Source organism: Callithrix jacchus, chromosome 22, assembly GCF_049354715.1.
Source record: "Callithrix jacchus isolate 240 chromosome 22, calJac240_pri, whole genome shotgun sequence".
Lineage (NCBI taxonomy): Eukaryota > Metazoa > Chordata > Mammalia > Primates > Cebidae > Callithrix > Callithrix jacchus.
In genome coordinates this window covers 44,920,222-44,935,808 of record NC_133523.1, presented here as the reverse complement: position 1 = coordinate 44,935,808, position 15,587 = coordinate 44,920,222, and the positions used below count along the sequence as shown (strand labels likewise).

The 15,587-nt window shown below is 53.1% G+C and overlaps 1 protein-coding gene and 1 long non-coding RNA gene across 4 annotated transcripts; one reads left to right on the top strand and one right to left on the bottom strand.

The window, feature by feature from the left end:
• Nucleotides 1-4: 4 nt before the first annotated feature.
• On the bottom strand, nt 5-5,780 carry LOC144580751 (uncharacterized). Of its 2 annotated transcripts, none has more exons than XR_013530877.1 (2): nt 3,796-5,780; nt 5-244 (listed from the first exon to the last, which is right to left on the bottom strand). It is a non-coding gene; the product is annotated as an uncharacterized LOC144580751 (long non-coding RNA). The 2 variants fall into 2 exon arrangements; XR_013530878.1 differs by lacking the exon at nt 5-244 and adding an exon at nt 3,376-3,461.
• On the top strand, nt 3,580-14,890 carry VSIG10L (V-set and immunoglobulin domain containing 10 like). Of its 2 annotated transcripts, none has more exons than XR_013530875.1 (10): nt 3,580-3,696; nt 3,774-4,628; nt 5,094-5,387; nt 5,504-5,788; nt 6,654-6,908; nt 7,899-8,177; nt 8,644-8,761; nt 11,691-11,804; nt 12,044-12,198; nt 13,939-14,890. XR_013530875.1 is itself a non-coding variant. In XM_035283461.3 (10 exons), exons 1-10 carry the CDS (start codon nt 3,657-3,659, stop codon nt 14,008-14,010), a joined length of 2,646 nt encoding a protein of 881 aa, XP_035139352.1. In that variant the 5' UTR covers nt 3,580-3,656; the 3' UTR covers nt 14,011-14,890. The 2 variants fall into 2 exon arrangements, 1 of the variants encoding a protein (XP_035139352.1); XM_035283461.3 differs by having other exon boundaries at nt 8,465-8,761.
• Nucleotides 14,891-15,587: the final 697 nt, after the last annotated feature.

Genomic DNA, 15,587 nt, shown 5'->3' with positions numbered 1-15,587 from the left:
ATTATTTGGTTCATTCGACATTTACTTGAGTCTTTTGTGCCAGGCCCTGTGGATCCAAACCCTGCCCATGAGGAGTTGATGCGGGGGACAGTGAAGACAAAGGCAGCTGTAATTCGGGTGAAGTATGCTAGGCATGGAGGCGCACTGGGCCCTTGGGAACCCAGCTGGGGGAACTGGCCTGGCTTGTGGGGGCAGAGATTTCCCAGGGAGATGACATCCAAGTTGAGTGTTGGAACACAAATATCTGAGGTGAGTGAGAAGAAGGGCTTTTGTTCACAATGTTTGCAGGACACTGATTCTCTCTTGTATCCCCAGTCTCAGCAGGGACACGAGAGAATGAGGCCAGAAGCTTTGGTTCTGGTCTGAGACACAGACAAGCCACAGACAATCAAAACCTAGTGTGGCAATGAACAGCCTGGGTCTAGAGCCAGATTAATTTTTTTTTTTTTTTTCCAAGATGGGTTTTCACCATATTGGTCAGGCTGGTCTCAAACTCCTAACCTCAGGTGATACACCCACCTCAGCCGCCCAAAGTGCTGGGATTACAGGTGTGAGCCACCATGCCCAACCAGATTAATTTTTTTTTTTTTTTTAATTTGAGACGGAGTTTTGCTCTTGTTACCCAGGCTGGAGTGGAATGGTGCGATCTCGGCTCACCGCAACCTCCGCCTCCTGGGTTCATGCAATTCTCCTGCCTCAGCCTCCTGAGTAGCTGGGATTACAGGCACGTGCCACCATGCCCAGCTAATTTTTGTATTTTTAGTAGACACGGGGTTTCACCATGTTGACCAGGATGGTCTCGATCTCTTGACCTTGTGATCCACCCGCCTTGCCCTCCCAAAGTGCTGGGATTACAGGCTTGAGCCACCGCGCCCAGCCTGGATTAGTTTTTTTTAATTATTTTTTTTTGAGACGGAGTCTTGCTGTGTTGCCAACGTGCACACCACCATGCCTGGCTAAGTTTTGTATTTTTAGTAGAGATGGGGTTTCACTGTATTGCCCAGGCTTGTCTTGAATGCCTGACCTCAAGCGATCCGCCCACCTCAGCTTCCCAAAGTGCTGGGATTACAGGTGTGAGCCACAGCACCTGGCCTAATTTTTTATTTTAAAAATCGTGTTCCATTCCTCTGGCCTTCGAATAGAGTCAGATATATTGATTTCATATCCTCACTCTCAGCTTTGCCAGCTAGGTCTTGGGTGATTCCTTCCTGTCTTCAAGCTTCTGTTGCCTCATCTGCAGATCTAAGTAGTAATAGCATCATGTAAGGGTTAAGGGCATGGGTTCTGAGTCCCAGGCCCTGGATCAAATCCCACTTGACCCATTCCTGGCTCTAGGAGGGTCTTAGGCAGGCAACTACTCCCTGAGCCTGTTTCTTCCTCTATCAGATGGAATTAGCGATACCTACATTCTGGTTGTCTGTTCTGCTGTGACCATCCCAAAACTTGGTGGCTTAAAATAACACTTGCTTATTGTGCTCTTAAGTCTGGAATCTGGGCAGGGCTCAGCAGGGAGAGCTTGTCTCTCCTCCATGCAGGATCAGTTTGGGCGGCTCAAATGCGGTCAGGGGATTGACTTCAATGGGCTCACCCACATGGCCAGCAAGCTGGCTGGGGCTGCTGACCAGGGGCCATGATTCCCCTCCATGGTGCTGCTTAAGTTTCCTCACAGTGTGGGTGCTGGGTTCCATGAGGGAATGTCCAATGTTACAGAAAGTGGCATGTGCTGGCCTAGATGTAGACCCTGACACAGGGTCCCTTCCACGCTGGACCTCTTGGTCTAGCAGTCACAGAGCCTATTCAGATCCAAGGACTGGGGACATAGACCCCGCATCTTAATGGCAGGAGGCTCAAATTTGCGGCCCTCTTTAAGCTACATAATCTACTCCATGGAGTTTTGAAAGGCTAATTTGTGTAGCACCCCCAGAACCACACCTGCTATCCAAAAAATGATAAATATATATTATTACCAGCTTTAGGTCTGGCATGGTGGCTCATACCTGTAATCCCAGCACTTCGGGAGGCTTAGGGGAGCAGATCACCTGAGGTCAGGAATTTAAGATCAGCCTGGCCAACATGGTGAAACCCCATCTTTACTAAAAATACAACAATTAGCCAGGTGTGTTGGTGCACGCCTGTTATCTCAGCTGTTCCAGAGACTGAGGCAGGAGAATTACTTGAACCCACGAGACGAAGGCTGCAGTGAGCCGAAATTGTGCCACTGCACTCCAGCCTTGGCGACAGAGCGAGACTCCATCTCAAGAAATATATATGTTATTACTGGTATGATTACCCCAGCATGGTGAGAACTGTACCGGTAAGCTCAGAGGACTGGGAGCTGAGCAGAGACCCTAAGCTCAGCATGGGATGGTAGGAAAAGCTATCAGGAGTCAATGGTCTGACCATCCTTTTCCCAAGTCCAGCTTCTCCCTCTGACTGTGAAACCTCCTGCAGGTCCCTTGACCTCTCTGAGCCTAAGTCACTTGGCCTGTAAAGTGAGGATAATGACACTCAGCTCATCGGGTGTTTGGAAGGGTTGAGTCCGATGATGCATACGAAACATTTAGCATAGTTCCTGGCGCAAACTAAGTGGTAATTATCATGGTTCTTAGTAAGGTGAGACCTGAAGGACAAGTTGTATTTTAGCCAGGTTGGAGGGAGGTGGAGAGTGGGAGAGAGCATTCCAGGTAGAGGACTGGGAGGTGAGATGGGAGGCAGGATAAGAACGTCAGGATGTTTAAGTGCTGGGGTGGGTGTGTGGTTGGGTTTGCTTTGGAGCTTGGATGTCTCCAGAGGGCACTGAGGAGCCAGGGGAGGGCTGTGAGCAGGGGAGGGCAGGTTCAGCTCCCGGTGAAGGACGCTGGCAGGGACTGGAAGAGGCAGGGAGAGAGGACAGGGCCTGGGCAGTGAGAACTAAGAGGAGGAGAAAGGACAGAGAGGTTCAGGAGGTAGGAGGGGTGGGACTCAGACTGACAGTGGTGAGGGGGAGGGAGGAGATGGGAATGTTTCCCAGCGTTTTCAAAGATGGTGAAGCCATTCTGGAGGTAGGAGGAAGTTTGGGTTAGAGGAAAGATTCTGAGTTTAGCAGGACACAGGCCATATGAGGGCCTTGGGGATGCAGAAATGCAGCTCTGATCTCAGGATAGAGGCCCTGGCAGGAAATAGCACCTGGAGACTTGGTTCTGAGGGCAACAGAGAGCCATGGGAGGGTTTAGAGCAGAGGAGGAGCAGGATTAGATGTGGGTATCTGAGGCTGCAGGCAAGACAGAGTGGAAGGGGCCAGGAGGCTGTGGCCCTCAGAGGTGGGGCTCTGAGAAAGGTCTCCTCACCCTCCTCCAGGAAGTCTTCCTGGCTTTGCCCCACAAATTTGCTACCACATTTTTACCTGGGAATTTTTACTTCATTTTCCACCTGTGGGTGGGGAGTGCAGGGATCAGGCTGAGCCTCCCTGCAGGTGGGACCAGCTAATGAAGAGAATGGGGTGGGGTGGGCAGCTCAGCCACCACATCAGGGTTGGGGATCCTGGCACCTCCCTCTGGGTCTGGCTCCCTTCCCCTCCCAGGAAGCTAAGCTACCAGTCCTGTTAGACTTGTCTCATCCGGGAGGGAGAGGTGCAGTCCTGGGTCTTGCTCCAGTGTCCTTTCAGTAAGGCCAGCACCATGGACACCCCACAGGCTCTGCCACTCTTCTTTCTCCTGGGTAAGTTTCCTGCACAGTCCCCTCCCAGCCAGTCTCCCTGAGCAGCCTCCCCCAATGCCTTCCCCTCTTCTCTGCAGCCTCCTTGGTAGGGGTTCTCACCCTCAGATTCTCTTCTGGACTTCAGCAAACCAACTACTCCTCTTCCTTCTCTTCGGACTCAAAGAGCTCTTCGCAGGGGCTGCGTGCAGAAGTTCCCTCCATCAAACCTCCCAGCTGGAAATTTCCAGATCAGTCCCTGGATTCAAAAGGCTCTGCTGGAATCTCTGATTCCAGCTGGTTTCCTGAGGCCCTGAGTTCCAACAACATGTCTGGATCCTTCTGGTCAAATGTTTCTGCTGACGGCCAGGATTTGAGCCTGGATTCCTCCTCTGAAACCCCTGGTTCTGAAGTATTTCCTGGTGTTTCGGATCCTCAGGTTCCTGCCAAAGGCCCCAAGCCTACCTTCTCCGTTAAGACCCCACCTTCAAACATTTCTATTCAAGTCCCCGATACCAAAGTGTCTGTTGAGGCCCCGGATTCAAAATTCTCCCCTGGTGACATGGATCTTAAACTCTCTGCCCAGAGCCCTGAATCCAGTCTTTCTGCAGAGACCCACTCAGCTGCAAGCGTCCCCCAGCAGGTGGGGGGCCCACTCGCTGTGCTGGTGGGGACCACCATCTGGCTTCCCCTGGTCCCAGTCCCCAGCCCTGGGCCCCCTGCTCCTCTGGTGGTCTGGCGCCGGGGCTCTAAGGTGCTGGCAGCTGGTGGCCTGGGGGCAGGGGCACCTCTGATCAGCCTGGACCCTGCTCACCGAGACCGCCTGCGATTTGACCAGGCCCGGGGGGTTCTGGAGCTCTCCTCTGCCCAGCTGGATGATGCAGGGGTCTACACGGCTGAGGTCATCCGGGCAGGGGTCTCCCGGCAGACTCAGGAGTTCACTGTGGGTGTGTATGGTAAGTGGGCCCTGGGGTCCAAAGTGCAGGAGGCAGGGGCTGCTCTGCTCTGCTAGGCCTTGGGCAAGTCACGGTGCTGTTCTGAGGACGTTTCCTTCCTGGAGAAAGGGGTCACCGGATGGGAGAAGAGGACTCCTGGCTTGAGGAAGCGAGGAAAAGAGCTAGGGGTCAAGGCAGGGGTGTTTGTGCAAAGTTGGACCTGGGATCGAGACTCCTGGGGGCTTGGACTCCTGGGTTTGAGGGAGGAGGAGGAGGCCGGGGGACCCCTCTGGCAAACTCATGGGTCCTGGAGAGGAGAGGGCTGGGGGCTCAGACTCATGGGTTTGTGGGAGGAGAGGGATTGGGCTCGGGACTCCAGCCGCTTAAAGGGAGCAGCTGCTGGGGCCGGAAGTCTTAGGTGTAAGAGAGGAGGGGACCAAAGATGGGCTCCCGGACAGGGTCCTGAGCCCGTTCTCCCTCTCCCAGAACCCCTACCCCAGCTGTCGGTTCAGCCCAAGGCCCCAGAAACAGAAGAGGGGGCGGCGGAGCTCCGGCTGCGCTGCCTGGGGTGGAGGCCGGGTCGTGGGGAGCTGAGCTGGAGCCAGGACGGACGAGCCCTTGAGGCGGCGGACCCCGAAGGAGCCGAGCCGCCCCGGATCCGCTTAGAGGGAGACCAGCTGGTCATCACGCGCCCTGTGCGCAGCGACCACGCCCGGTACACTTGCCGCGTCCGCAGCCCCTTCGGCCACCGGGAGGCTGCCGCCGACGTCAGCGTCTTCTGTAAGTGGGGGTGCCTCGGGTCGGGGACAGGGGGTCCTGGGGGCCGAGTCTCCGGGAGTCCTAGCGGAGTCCCAGGTGACCCCGACACTCGCGGTCCCGACCCCTCCTCTCTCCAGACGGCCCGGACCCGCCGATCATCACGGTCTCCTCGGACCGCGACGCCGCACCTGCCCTCTTCGTCACTGTGGGCAGCAACGTGACCTTGCGCTGCGCCGCCTCCTCGCGGCCGCCCGCCGACATAGCGTGGAGCCTGGCGGACCCGGCCGAGGCCGCAGTGCCCGCTGGGCCGCGCCTCCTGCTGCCCGCGGTCGGGCCGGGACACGCAGGCACCTACGCCTGCCTGGCTGCGAACCCGCGCACCAGCCGTCGCCGCCGCTCGCTGCTCAACCTCACAGTGGCAGGTGGGAGCCAGGGGCGGGAATCCCGGGGAGTGGGGTGGAAAGGGGTGGGAAGGGGCGGGGCTAAACGAAAGGGGCGGGGCCAGCGACCAGCAGTATACCGGTGGGTGGGGCAGGGCCACTGTGGGGGCGGGGTCACCAAGAAGGAGGAAGGATACTTGTTGTGGGCGGGGCCAGCGAGAAGGGGCGGAGATACCTAGTGTAAGGGGCGGGGCCAGAAAGAGGACAAGGGAGGGAATCAAATGGAGTGGCAGGTACGACCAGGACAGAGGGGCCGGCCCAGCACTGAGAGGTCGGACATTCCTAGGCAAGGGGCACTCTCAACAAAGTCGACAGCGGAGTTAAATGGTAAAGAGTGGGAGTTAGAAAGGGAAAGAACTAAGTTGCCTGGGCCGGTAAGTGGGATCAGCAAAGGGAGAAGGTACCTGCGAAGAGGGGCGTAGTCACAAGGGAAAGGGGCGAGGTCATTTGGAAAGCGGGTAGAACTATCTTAGAAAGGGGACGGGGTCCATAAGGAAGGGCGAGATATCTAGGAAAAGAAGGGTTCTCGGAGAGCAATCCAGGAGGCGGCGAAGAAACCTGGCAGAAGGAGTGGAGCTGGAAAGGAAAAGGCTGAGTTACGTTTAGGAAGAAAAAAATCATTGTATGAAGATGCAGTTTTCTTAAGAAAGTTGAGCAGTCAGCGGGGCTTCGGGCTACCCACTTAGCGGAGTAGTTAACTGGGAAAGGGAAGGGGATCGCAGGTGGGAGGTGTGAGCACCTATAGGGCGAGGCTAGTGGAGAAGGGTGGGGTCACCGCGCGGAGAGGCGGGGCTGGAGAAGAGACGGGAGAGGGACTCTGTCTTCGTTCTTACCCTTCCCTCCGCAGACCTGCCCCCCGGGGCCCCTCAGTGCTCCGTCGAAGGGGGTCCCGGGGACCGCAGCCTCCGCTTCCGCTGCTCGTGGCCCGGCGGGGTCCCTGCCGCCTCTTTGCAGTTCCAGGGTCTTCCTGAAGGCATCCGTGCCGGGCCGGTGTCCTCCGTGCTGCTGGCCGCCGTCCCCGCCCACCCCCGGCTCACCGGCGTCCCCATCACCTGCCTTGCTCGCCACCTGGTGGCCACGCGTACCTGCACAGTCATCCTGGGTGAGAGGGCGCGGGGCTTTTGTGCTGTCTGTTTCTCGAGGAGGAGAGAGACTTTTTCTTTGGTCCTTTGGAAATTCTGAAGGGGTATGGGGTACCTCCTTAGACCAAGAAAGAGGTAGGACTAAACTTTCTTCAAACTAGAAAAGGGACGTTTTTTCTATACCTCATGGTGGGGGGGTGCAGGGACGGGTGTAGAAGGCCATCACTTTCCCACGTGTTCAGAGGGATAAAGCAGTGATGGTTTTGTTTTTTATTTTGTTTGTTTTGATTTGTTTTGAGAGGGAGTCTTGCTCTGACGCTCAGGCTGGAGTGCAGTGGCTCAATCACGGCTCACTGCAACCTCCACCTCCCAGGTTCAAGTGATTTGCCTGCTTCAGTCTCCGTGGTAGCTGGGATTACAGACAGATGCCATGATGCCCAGCCAAGTTTTTTTTTTTTTTTTTTTTTTTTTTGTATTTTTAGTAGAGACGGAGTTTCACCATGTTGGTCAAGGCTGGTTTCAAACTCCTGACCTCCCTTGCCTCGGCCACCCGAAGTGCTGGGATTACAGGCATGAGTGCCCAGCCAAAGCAGTGATGTTTTAGAGAGTAACTAGGCTGGGGGCCATAATCGAAGCACTTTGGTAGTCGGGGGCGGGGGGTGGGGGGGCGGATCGCTTGAATCTCGGATTTCAAGCCAGCCTAGGCAGTGTGGCAAGACCCAGTCTTGTAATTATTATAACTATAAAATAATAATAAAGAAGAATGAATAGCTGAGAAGAATATTAGTTTCTCAGTACAGGGCCCGCCCCTATGGTATGTGTTCAATCAGTGTTTGATGAGGAAATTAGATAATGAATAAATGAGCTAATGAGTGAGCGAATTGGCAGTTCTTTCTCAGGTGGCCAGAGCACCAGGGCTTATCACCATCTGATTTAAAATAGGGCATAGGACCTGTTCTTTGAATCTAAGGTGAAGTCGACTTTCTTGACTCGGCTTCTCCTACCTGCAGAGGCCCCCCGAGAGGTGCTGCTGCATCCGCTGGTGGCAGAGACACGGTCAGGGGAGGCAGAGGTGGCACTGGAAGCCTCTGGTTGTCCCCCACCCTCACGGGCATCCTGGGCCCGGGAAGGGCGGCCCCTTGCTCCAGGAGGCGGGAGTCGCCTGCGGTTCAGTCAAGACGGGCGGAAGCTCCTCATCGGCAACTTCAGCCTGGATTGGGACCTGGGAAATTACTCCGTGCTGTGCAGTGGGGCGCTGGGTGCTGGCGGTGACCAGATCACCCTCATTGGTGAGCCAGGTTATTTCCAAGAACCCAGAAGTCCAGGCCCCTCTAGCCCTCAGACCCAGAAGTTCAGGCCCCAGACCTTTCCTCCCTCAGATCTCGGATCCAGGCCCACAACCCCTCCTCTCTCAGACCCAGGAGTCCAGGCCCCCAGGCCTTCCTCCCTCAGACCCAGAAGTCTGGGCCCCCAGCCCCTCCTCCTTCAGACCCCTCCCTTCAGGACCACAGCTCCCTACCTCCCTTCCCTCTCCCCTCTGGGACCCACGAATCCAGCCTCCCCCACATCTCTCTAGGACCCTCCATATCCTCATGGAGGCTTCAGAGAGCCCAAGATGCAGCTGTGCTGACTTGGGATGTGGAGCGAGGGGCCCTGATCAGCAGTTTTGAGATCCAGGCATGGCCAGATGGGCCTGATCTGGGCAGAACTTCCACCTACAAGGACTGGGTCTCCCTGCTTATCCTGGGGCCTCAGGAGCGGTCAGCCGTGGTGCCCCTTCCGTCTCGGAACCCAGGGACCTGGACTTTTCGGATCCTGCCCATGCTGGGGGACCAGCCAGGGACTCCAACGCAAAGCCAGGTCTACCGGGCCGGTGAGTGAGCTGGGGCTGTCAGCACTTTCTCCTGGGCATCCTGGTAGTCCAGTTAGCCATTCTCAGTCTGTTGTGCCAGATCCTCCCTCTCTCCCTGTTGTAGTGTCCTGGGGCCGGCCCTAACAAAGTACCATGAACTGCATGGCTTGAGACGATGGGAATTTCTTCTCTCCCAGCTCTGGAGGTCAGAAGTTTAAAAATCAAGGTGTTGACGGGGTCCTGCTCCCTCTGAGACCCTGTGTAGAATCCTCCTTTGTCTCTTTTCAGCCCCGGGTGGCAGCTGTTTCGTCCTTGACATTCCTTGGCTTACAGCTGCATCACTCCAAACTCTGCCTCCAGGTTCACAGCTTTCTTTTCCCTGTGTGTGTCTCTGTCCTCTTTTTTTTTTCTTTTTGAGATGGAGTTTACTCTTGTTGCCCAGGCTGGAGTGCAATGGCATGATCTCAGCTCACTGCAGCCTCCACCGCCTGGGTTCAAGAGATCCTCCTGCCTCAGCCTCCCTAGTTGCTGGGATTACAGACATGTGCTACCACGCCCAGCTAATTTTTGTATTAGTATTAGTAGAGATGAAGTTTCACCATATTGGCCTGGCTGGTTTCAAACTCCTGACCTCAGGCGACCCACCCACCTCAGCCTCCCAAAGCATTGGGATTACAGGCGTGAGCCACTGAGCCCAGCCTCAGTCCTCTCCTCTTCTTCTAAAGACACCAGTTTTATTGGATTAGGGTCCACCCTCATGACTTCAAACTGACTTGGTTACATCTTCAGGGACCTTCTTCCAAAATAAAGTCACATTCACAGGAACGGGGTCAGGACTTCAACCTAGGCTTTTCTTTTGGGGCGGGCACAATTTGGTTGATAACGCTCCTCCACTGGAGTGTCTCAGGATTTAGTCCTCACTCCCCGAAGTGTCTGTGCTCACTCTCATGGCCTTCAATACTCTGATGACTCCCAATGTCTTATCCTCAGCCCTGACTTCTCTCTTGAAAAGGATGCTCCCTACTTAAAACCTTCACAGTTTTTTGTTTCTTTGTTTTCTGGGACAGAGTCTCACTGTCACCCAGGCTGGAGTGCAATGGCGTGATCTCCGCTCACTGCAACCTCTGCCTTCTGGGTTCAAGCAGTTCTCCTGCCTTAGCCTCCCAAGTAGCTGGGATTATAGGTGTGAGCTACCATGCCCGGCTAATTTTTTTTTGTATTTTTAGAGACCGGGTTTTGCCATGTTGGCCAGACTGGTCTTGAGCTCCTGACCTCAAGTGATCCACCCGCCTCGGCCTCCCAAAGTGCTGGGATTAGAGGCATGAACCACCATGCCCAGCCAAGATCTTCACTTGGGATGTCCAATTATCATTCCAAATGTCATGTGTCCAAAATAGACCTTTTGATGTTTTCCCTCAAAACTGCATCTCCCAACCCTCCGGTCTTCCCTATCCTCATAAATGTCACTATTCACAGGCCAGATCACCCCCAACATCCTAATTGCCAGCAAGTTCAGTCCATTTTCCTTCCAAAATATTTTTCATCTTCAGTCCAAGCCTCTGGTCAGAGACAGCATCCTCTCTTGCGTGGACCGCAACAGCTGTTTATCTAGTCTCTTTATATTCTCTCTTACTTGCCTGTAATTCATTCTCCATGTAGAAGCCAAATTTATGGAAATCAGATTATGCGGCTGCCCTACTTAAAAGCCTTCCATTAATTTCTGCAGGACCCTCTCAGGATCTGGTTCCTGGAAACCTTTTCTACTTCACCCTCCACCTCCAGCCCCTTCCTTCCATATCATCCACCCACACTGGCCTTCATTGAACAGAGAAAGCTCTTTCCTAGGTCTAGGCCTTTGCATTTTACACCCTTTCCCACCAGGTTTAGTATGACTGCCTCTGGTCTTTATTCTATTTTTTTTTGAGACTGAGTTTCGCTCTTGTTACCCAGGCTGGAGTGCAATGGCGTGATCTCGGCTCACCGCAACGTCCGCCTCCTGGGTTCAGGCAATTCTCCTGCCTCAGCCTCCCAAGTACCTGGGATTACAGGCACGTGCCACCATGCCCAGCTAATTTTTTGTATTTTTAGTAGAGATGGGGTTTCACCATGTTGACCAGGATGGTCTCGATCTCTTGACCTCGTGATTCACCCGCCTCGGCCTCCCAAAGTGCTGGGATTACAGGCGTGAGCCACCGCGCCGGCAGTCTTTATTCTTAAGTCTCTTTCAAATGTTACTTTCTCAGGGACCTTAGCTCATCTCTCTTTGTAAATGTCTCATCCCTTCCCACTATTTCTTTTTTGTTTTTTCTTTGTTTTCTTTCTTTGAGACAGGCCTCACTTTGTGGCCCAGGCTGGAGTGTAGTGGCATGATCTGGGCTCACTGCAGCCTCGACCTCCCCAAACTCAGGTGATCCTTTTACCTCAGTCTCCTGAGTAGCTAGGGCTACAGGCCCGGCCACCTCACCTGACTAATTTTTCTATTTTTGCAGATATGGGGTCTTGCTATGTTGCCCAGGCTAGTCTCTAACTCCTGGGCTCAGGTGATCCGTCCACCTTGACCTCCCATGGTGTTGGGAATCACAGGTGTGAGCCACCACGTCCGACCCCTATTATCTCTATCACATCACTTTTTCTTTCTTGGCACAATCTGTGATTATGTTATGTGTTACTCATTTATTTCTGACTTCTCCTAGAATTAAACCCACAAAGGTAGGTATCTTTCCCCTTTGGCCCACTAATGAATCCTCATTACCTGGCTGAGAGCCAGGCACACCATGGTCACTCAGTAACTGTTAAATGAGAGTGCTGGGGTCCCACATTCCCGGGTTCTGGGAGGGGAGGGGCAGGCGGGGCTGGACTCCTGGGTCCCTGCACAAAGTTAGGGGGCTTAGGAAACTTGGGTCCAACCTTGGTTCCTGCTCCCCTTCTCTCCATTCTTTGTTTCTTCCAGGCCCCACATTGAGCCACGGGGCCATCGCTGGCATCGTTCTGGGCTCCCTACTGGGCCTGGCACTGCTGGCCGTACTCCTCCTCCTTTGCATCTGCTGCCTGTGCCGCTTTCGGGGTGAGCTGGGGGACCGGGTAAGGGGCAATCACAGGAAACTGGGAGGGACCCTAGAAAGAGGCCCATAGAAGACCTGGCTGAGCCAATCGGCGCCATCATAGGTCATCCATCCTGCCTTCCTACCCTCAAATCAGCCAAATAGCATAAGGCTTCACTTCTCAGATCAGCTTCCCTTGCTATTGGCTGGGTTGGCATGTTGGGTCAGCCAATCACATGCTTTTCCTCCTTCTCTCAATCAGGAAAGACTCCTGAGGAAAAGAAGCATCCCTCTACCTTGGACCCCGTGGTCACCCCCTCGGAAAAGAAGACGCACAGTGTGACCCCAGTGGAGATTTCATGGCCTCTGGACTTCAAAGTCCCACTGGAGGACCACAGCCCAATTAGGGCCCACCAAGTGAGTGTGGGTGCCCCCATTTCCTTCTGGAATCAGGGCGGAACTTTGTGTATTATAATCAGGGAGATGAGAAGGTCTCGATCATCTGACAAGTTTTGCTTGTCAGTTTACAGTCTGTGTAACTTTATCCTTTAAAAGTGCATCATAGTTGGACAGAGCTTCCTGCCCAACTTTGATGTATATTAAAATAAGCGAATTCCAGTTTCTCTTCCAAAGGAGGATGAGGTAGGATATCCTTTTTATTTTTATTTTTTTGAGATGTTGTTTCGCTCTTGTTACCCAGGCTGGAGTGCAATGGTGCGATCTCGGCTCACCGCAACCTCCGCCTCCTGGGTTCAGGCAATTCTCCTGCCTCGGCCTCCTGAATAGCTGGGATTACAGGCACGCGCCACCATGCCCAGCTAATTTTTGTATTTTTAGTAGAGATGGGGTTTCACCATGTTGCCCAGGATGGTCTCGATCTCTTGACCTCGAGATCCACCCGCCTCGGCCTCCCATAGTGCTGGGATTACAGGACTGAGCCACCGTGCTCGGCCAGATATCCTTTTTTTTTTTTTTTTTGAGATGGAGTCTCACTCTGTCACCCAGACTAGTACAAGGGTGCGATCTCGGCTCACTGCAACCTCTGCCTACCGGATTCAAGTGATTCTCCTGCCTCAGCCTCACGAGTAGCTGGGATTACAGGTGCACATCACCATGCCCAGCCATTTCTTTGTACTTTTTAGTAGAGATGGGGTTTCACCATGTTGGCCAGGGATGGTCTTGATCTCCTGACCTTGTGATCTGCTGATCTTGGCCTCCAAAAGTGCTGGGATTACAGGCATGAGCCACCTCGCCTAGTGTTTTTTTTTTTTCTTTTTTCTTTTTTTGAGAGCGAGTTAGGCTCTGTTGCCCAGTCTGGAGTACAGTGGTGCCATCTCCACTCACTGCAGCCCCTGCCTCCTGGGTTCAAGCAATTTTCCTGCCTCAGCCACCTGAATAGTTGGGATTACAGGCAGGTACCACCACATGTGACTAATTTTTGTACTTCTAGTAGAGATGGGGTTTCACCATGGTAGGTAGCCTGGTCCCGAACTCCTGACCTCAAGTGATCTGCCCACCTCGGCCTCCCAAAGTGCTGGGATTATAGGCTTGAGCCAGTATTCCCGGCCCCTCCTTTTTTCTTTTCCATAAAAATTGGGCAAGGCCAATTTTTCTCTATGAAGTAGGGTGGAGTTTTCTTGTTTCCCTGTAAAAGTGGGGTTGTGACTGGGCGTGGTGGCTCATGCCTGTAATCCCAGCACTTCAGGAAGTTGAGGTGGGAGGATCACTTGAGCCTAGGAGTTCGAGACCAGCCTGGGCAACATAGGGAGACCCCATCTCTATGAAAAAATTTTAAAGTATTCTGGCATGGTGGCACCTGCCTGTAGTCCCAGCTACTAGGGAGACTGAGATGGGAGGATTGCTTGGGTTTGAGAGGTCAAGGCTGCAGCGAGCTATAACGGTACCACTGCACTCCAGCCTGGATGACAGCGTGAGACCCTATCTCAAAACAAAAACAACAACAACAACAAAAAACTGAGTTGTTGCCTGGCTTAGCTCCACCAAAGATAGCCAAATTTTTTTTTTCCTTCTGCAAATGGAAGGTGCTCAGATAATTTCTAAAAAGTTCAAGCAAGAGCTGGAAAAAGTTAGGTGGGTGAATCATGTCACATCAGGGCACCTACTGAGTTATCCCCCCACCCCACCTCTCTCTTCCAGGCCATAGACCCCAGTCCAGTTGTCTCTGTAGGTGGAGGCCCAAAGACTGTTCGGGCAGCCACGCAGGTGTGATCAGAGCCAGTGGCCTGCCCTGCACAGGGCATTTTGGGCCAGCACTTCCTGTGTCACTCCAGCAGTGGACAGGGCCTGCTATGGCTGACGGTTGGACCCTGAAAGTGGGACTTTCTGTCTCCGTCTCATGCTGCAGAAGAGGAGTCTTCCCGTATTTGTGCAAGTAAGGAGATGTGACTGCTTGGCTGGAAAAGTCCTCCTGATCTAACAGTGTGGTTTGTACAACCTCCAAGGCTCTGCAGCAGACAGGCAGGGTTGCTGTGTTGCTCTGAACTAGGGAGGGAGCTTGGCCTTGTTCTCTAAAAAGATCCCCCTACATTCACTTTGCCACAGGTAGGCCACACCCCATCCAGCTCCCAGCATCTTCATTTTAAAAACAGATCAGATCATGTCTGTCTTCTCTTTAAACCCTTCTGTGGCCTGTGCATTTCCCTTCAGATACTACCCAAAGTCCTCATCGTGACCTTCGGAGCCTTGTGGTCTGGCTTTTGTCAGCCTCCCTGACCTCCCTTCCCAAGATGTTCTCTGTCCCCTGACTCCAGTATCACAGTCTGTCTCTCAGCCGCAGTTGATTTTGTCCCTGGAATTTGCTCTGCTTAGAACATTTCTTTTTCCCGTATGTTATCCATTTCTCAAGTCTAAGGGTAACAGTTGCCATCTCAGGTGACGAATCCCTTACCCCTCCCTTAGTCTTGGGTTAAGTCCCAGAATCCTTGAATTTGCTGTGCCTGATACATAAATATGTAATTACTTGTGTGGCCTCAGACTCTCTCTCTAAACTAAGGGCTTCACGAAAGCAGAGACCACATCATTATCTCAGCACTTAACCCAGAGCCTGGCACATAGTAGGCAATCAATAAATATTTGTTGACTGATCAAATGTTTTGATGCCAGTGAAGAGTTGGGCTTGCTACCGCTGTCTTCAGCATAAATTACGCTTTTTCAGCTGAGTTTCTAATTGAGAATTTAGAGAGTGCATTGCTGAGGATTCTTTTGACTGCAAGGAACAAAATAAAATGCTGGCAAGGAATATGGAGGTGGGTGGTTTCAGGCTGGCTCAGCAACTCAGTGATGCCTTTAAAGACATGGGCCCTTTGCATCCATCTGCTCTGCCACCCTCAGTGGGTTGGCACATTGTCTCCAAGCATGTTGCCTCATGTAGCAAGATGGTTGCTGCAGCTCCAGTCATCACATCTTCATACAACTGTATCCAAAGATAAACTGAAGGAGGCAGAACTTCCTTCTTATATATCTTCCCCACCCCCCTACCTCCCCCTATCACTGCCTTCTTCCCTCGCATAGGGTGGGAGGAGGGCTTTCCTGGAAACCTATGAGCAAACTTCCTTTTATGTCTCTTTGACCCATATTGACCTCATAGCTGCAAAGGAGGCTGGGAAACCAAATATCTAGCCTGTATCATAACAGGTAGATCTGCCAGCAAAGAACAAGGAACCAAACAACTCAAATTTGGGCACCCAGCATCTGTCTCAGGGAAGGAAAGCATGTGAGAGAACTTCTGTTCAATGACTGGGGTAGAAAAGGCCATTGGGAAATAGAACCCCTGGGTCCTTTTGGAA

Excerpts from the sequence above, each read along its gene's own strand:
- VSIG10L (XM_035283461.3), top strand. The coding sequence starts at position 3,657 with ATGGACACCCCACAGGCTCTGCCACTCTTCTTTCTCCTGG. Across the intron at positions 4,629-5,093 it reads GTTCACTGTGGGTGTGTATG|AACCCCTACCCCAGCTGTCG; the intron begins GTAAGTGGGCCC and ends TCCCTCTCCCAG. Across the intron at positions 8,762-11,690 it reads AAGCCAGGTCTACCGGGCCG|GCCCCACATTGAGCCACGGG; the intron begins GTGAGTGAGCTG and ends TGTTTCTTCCAG.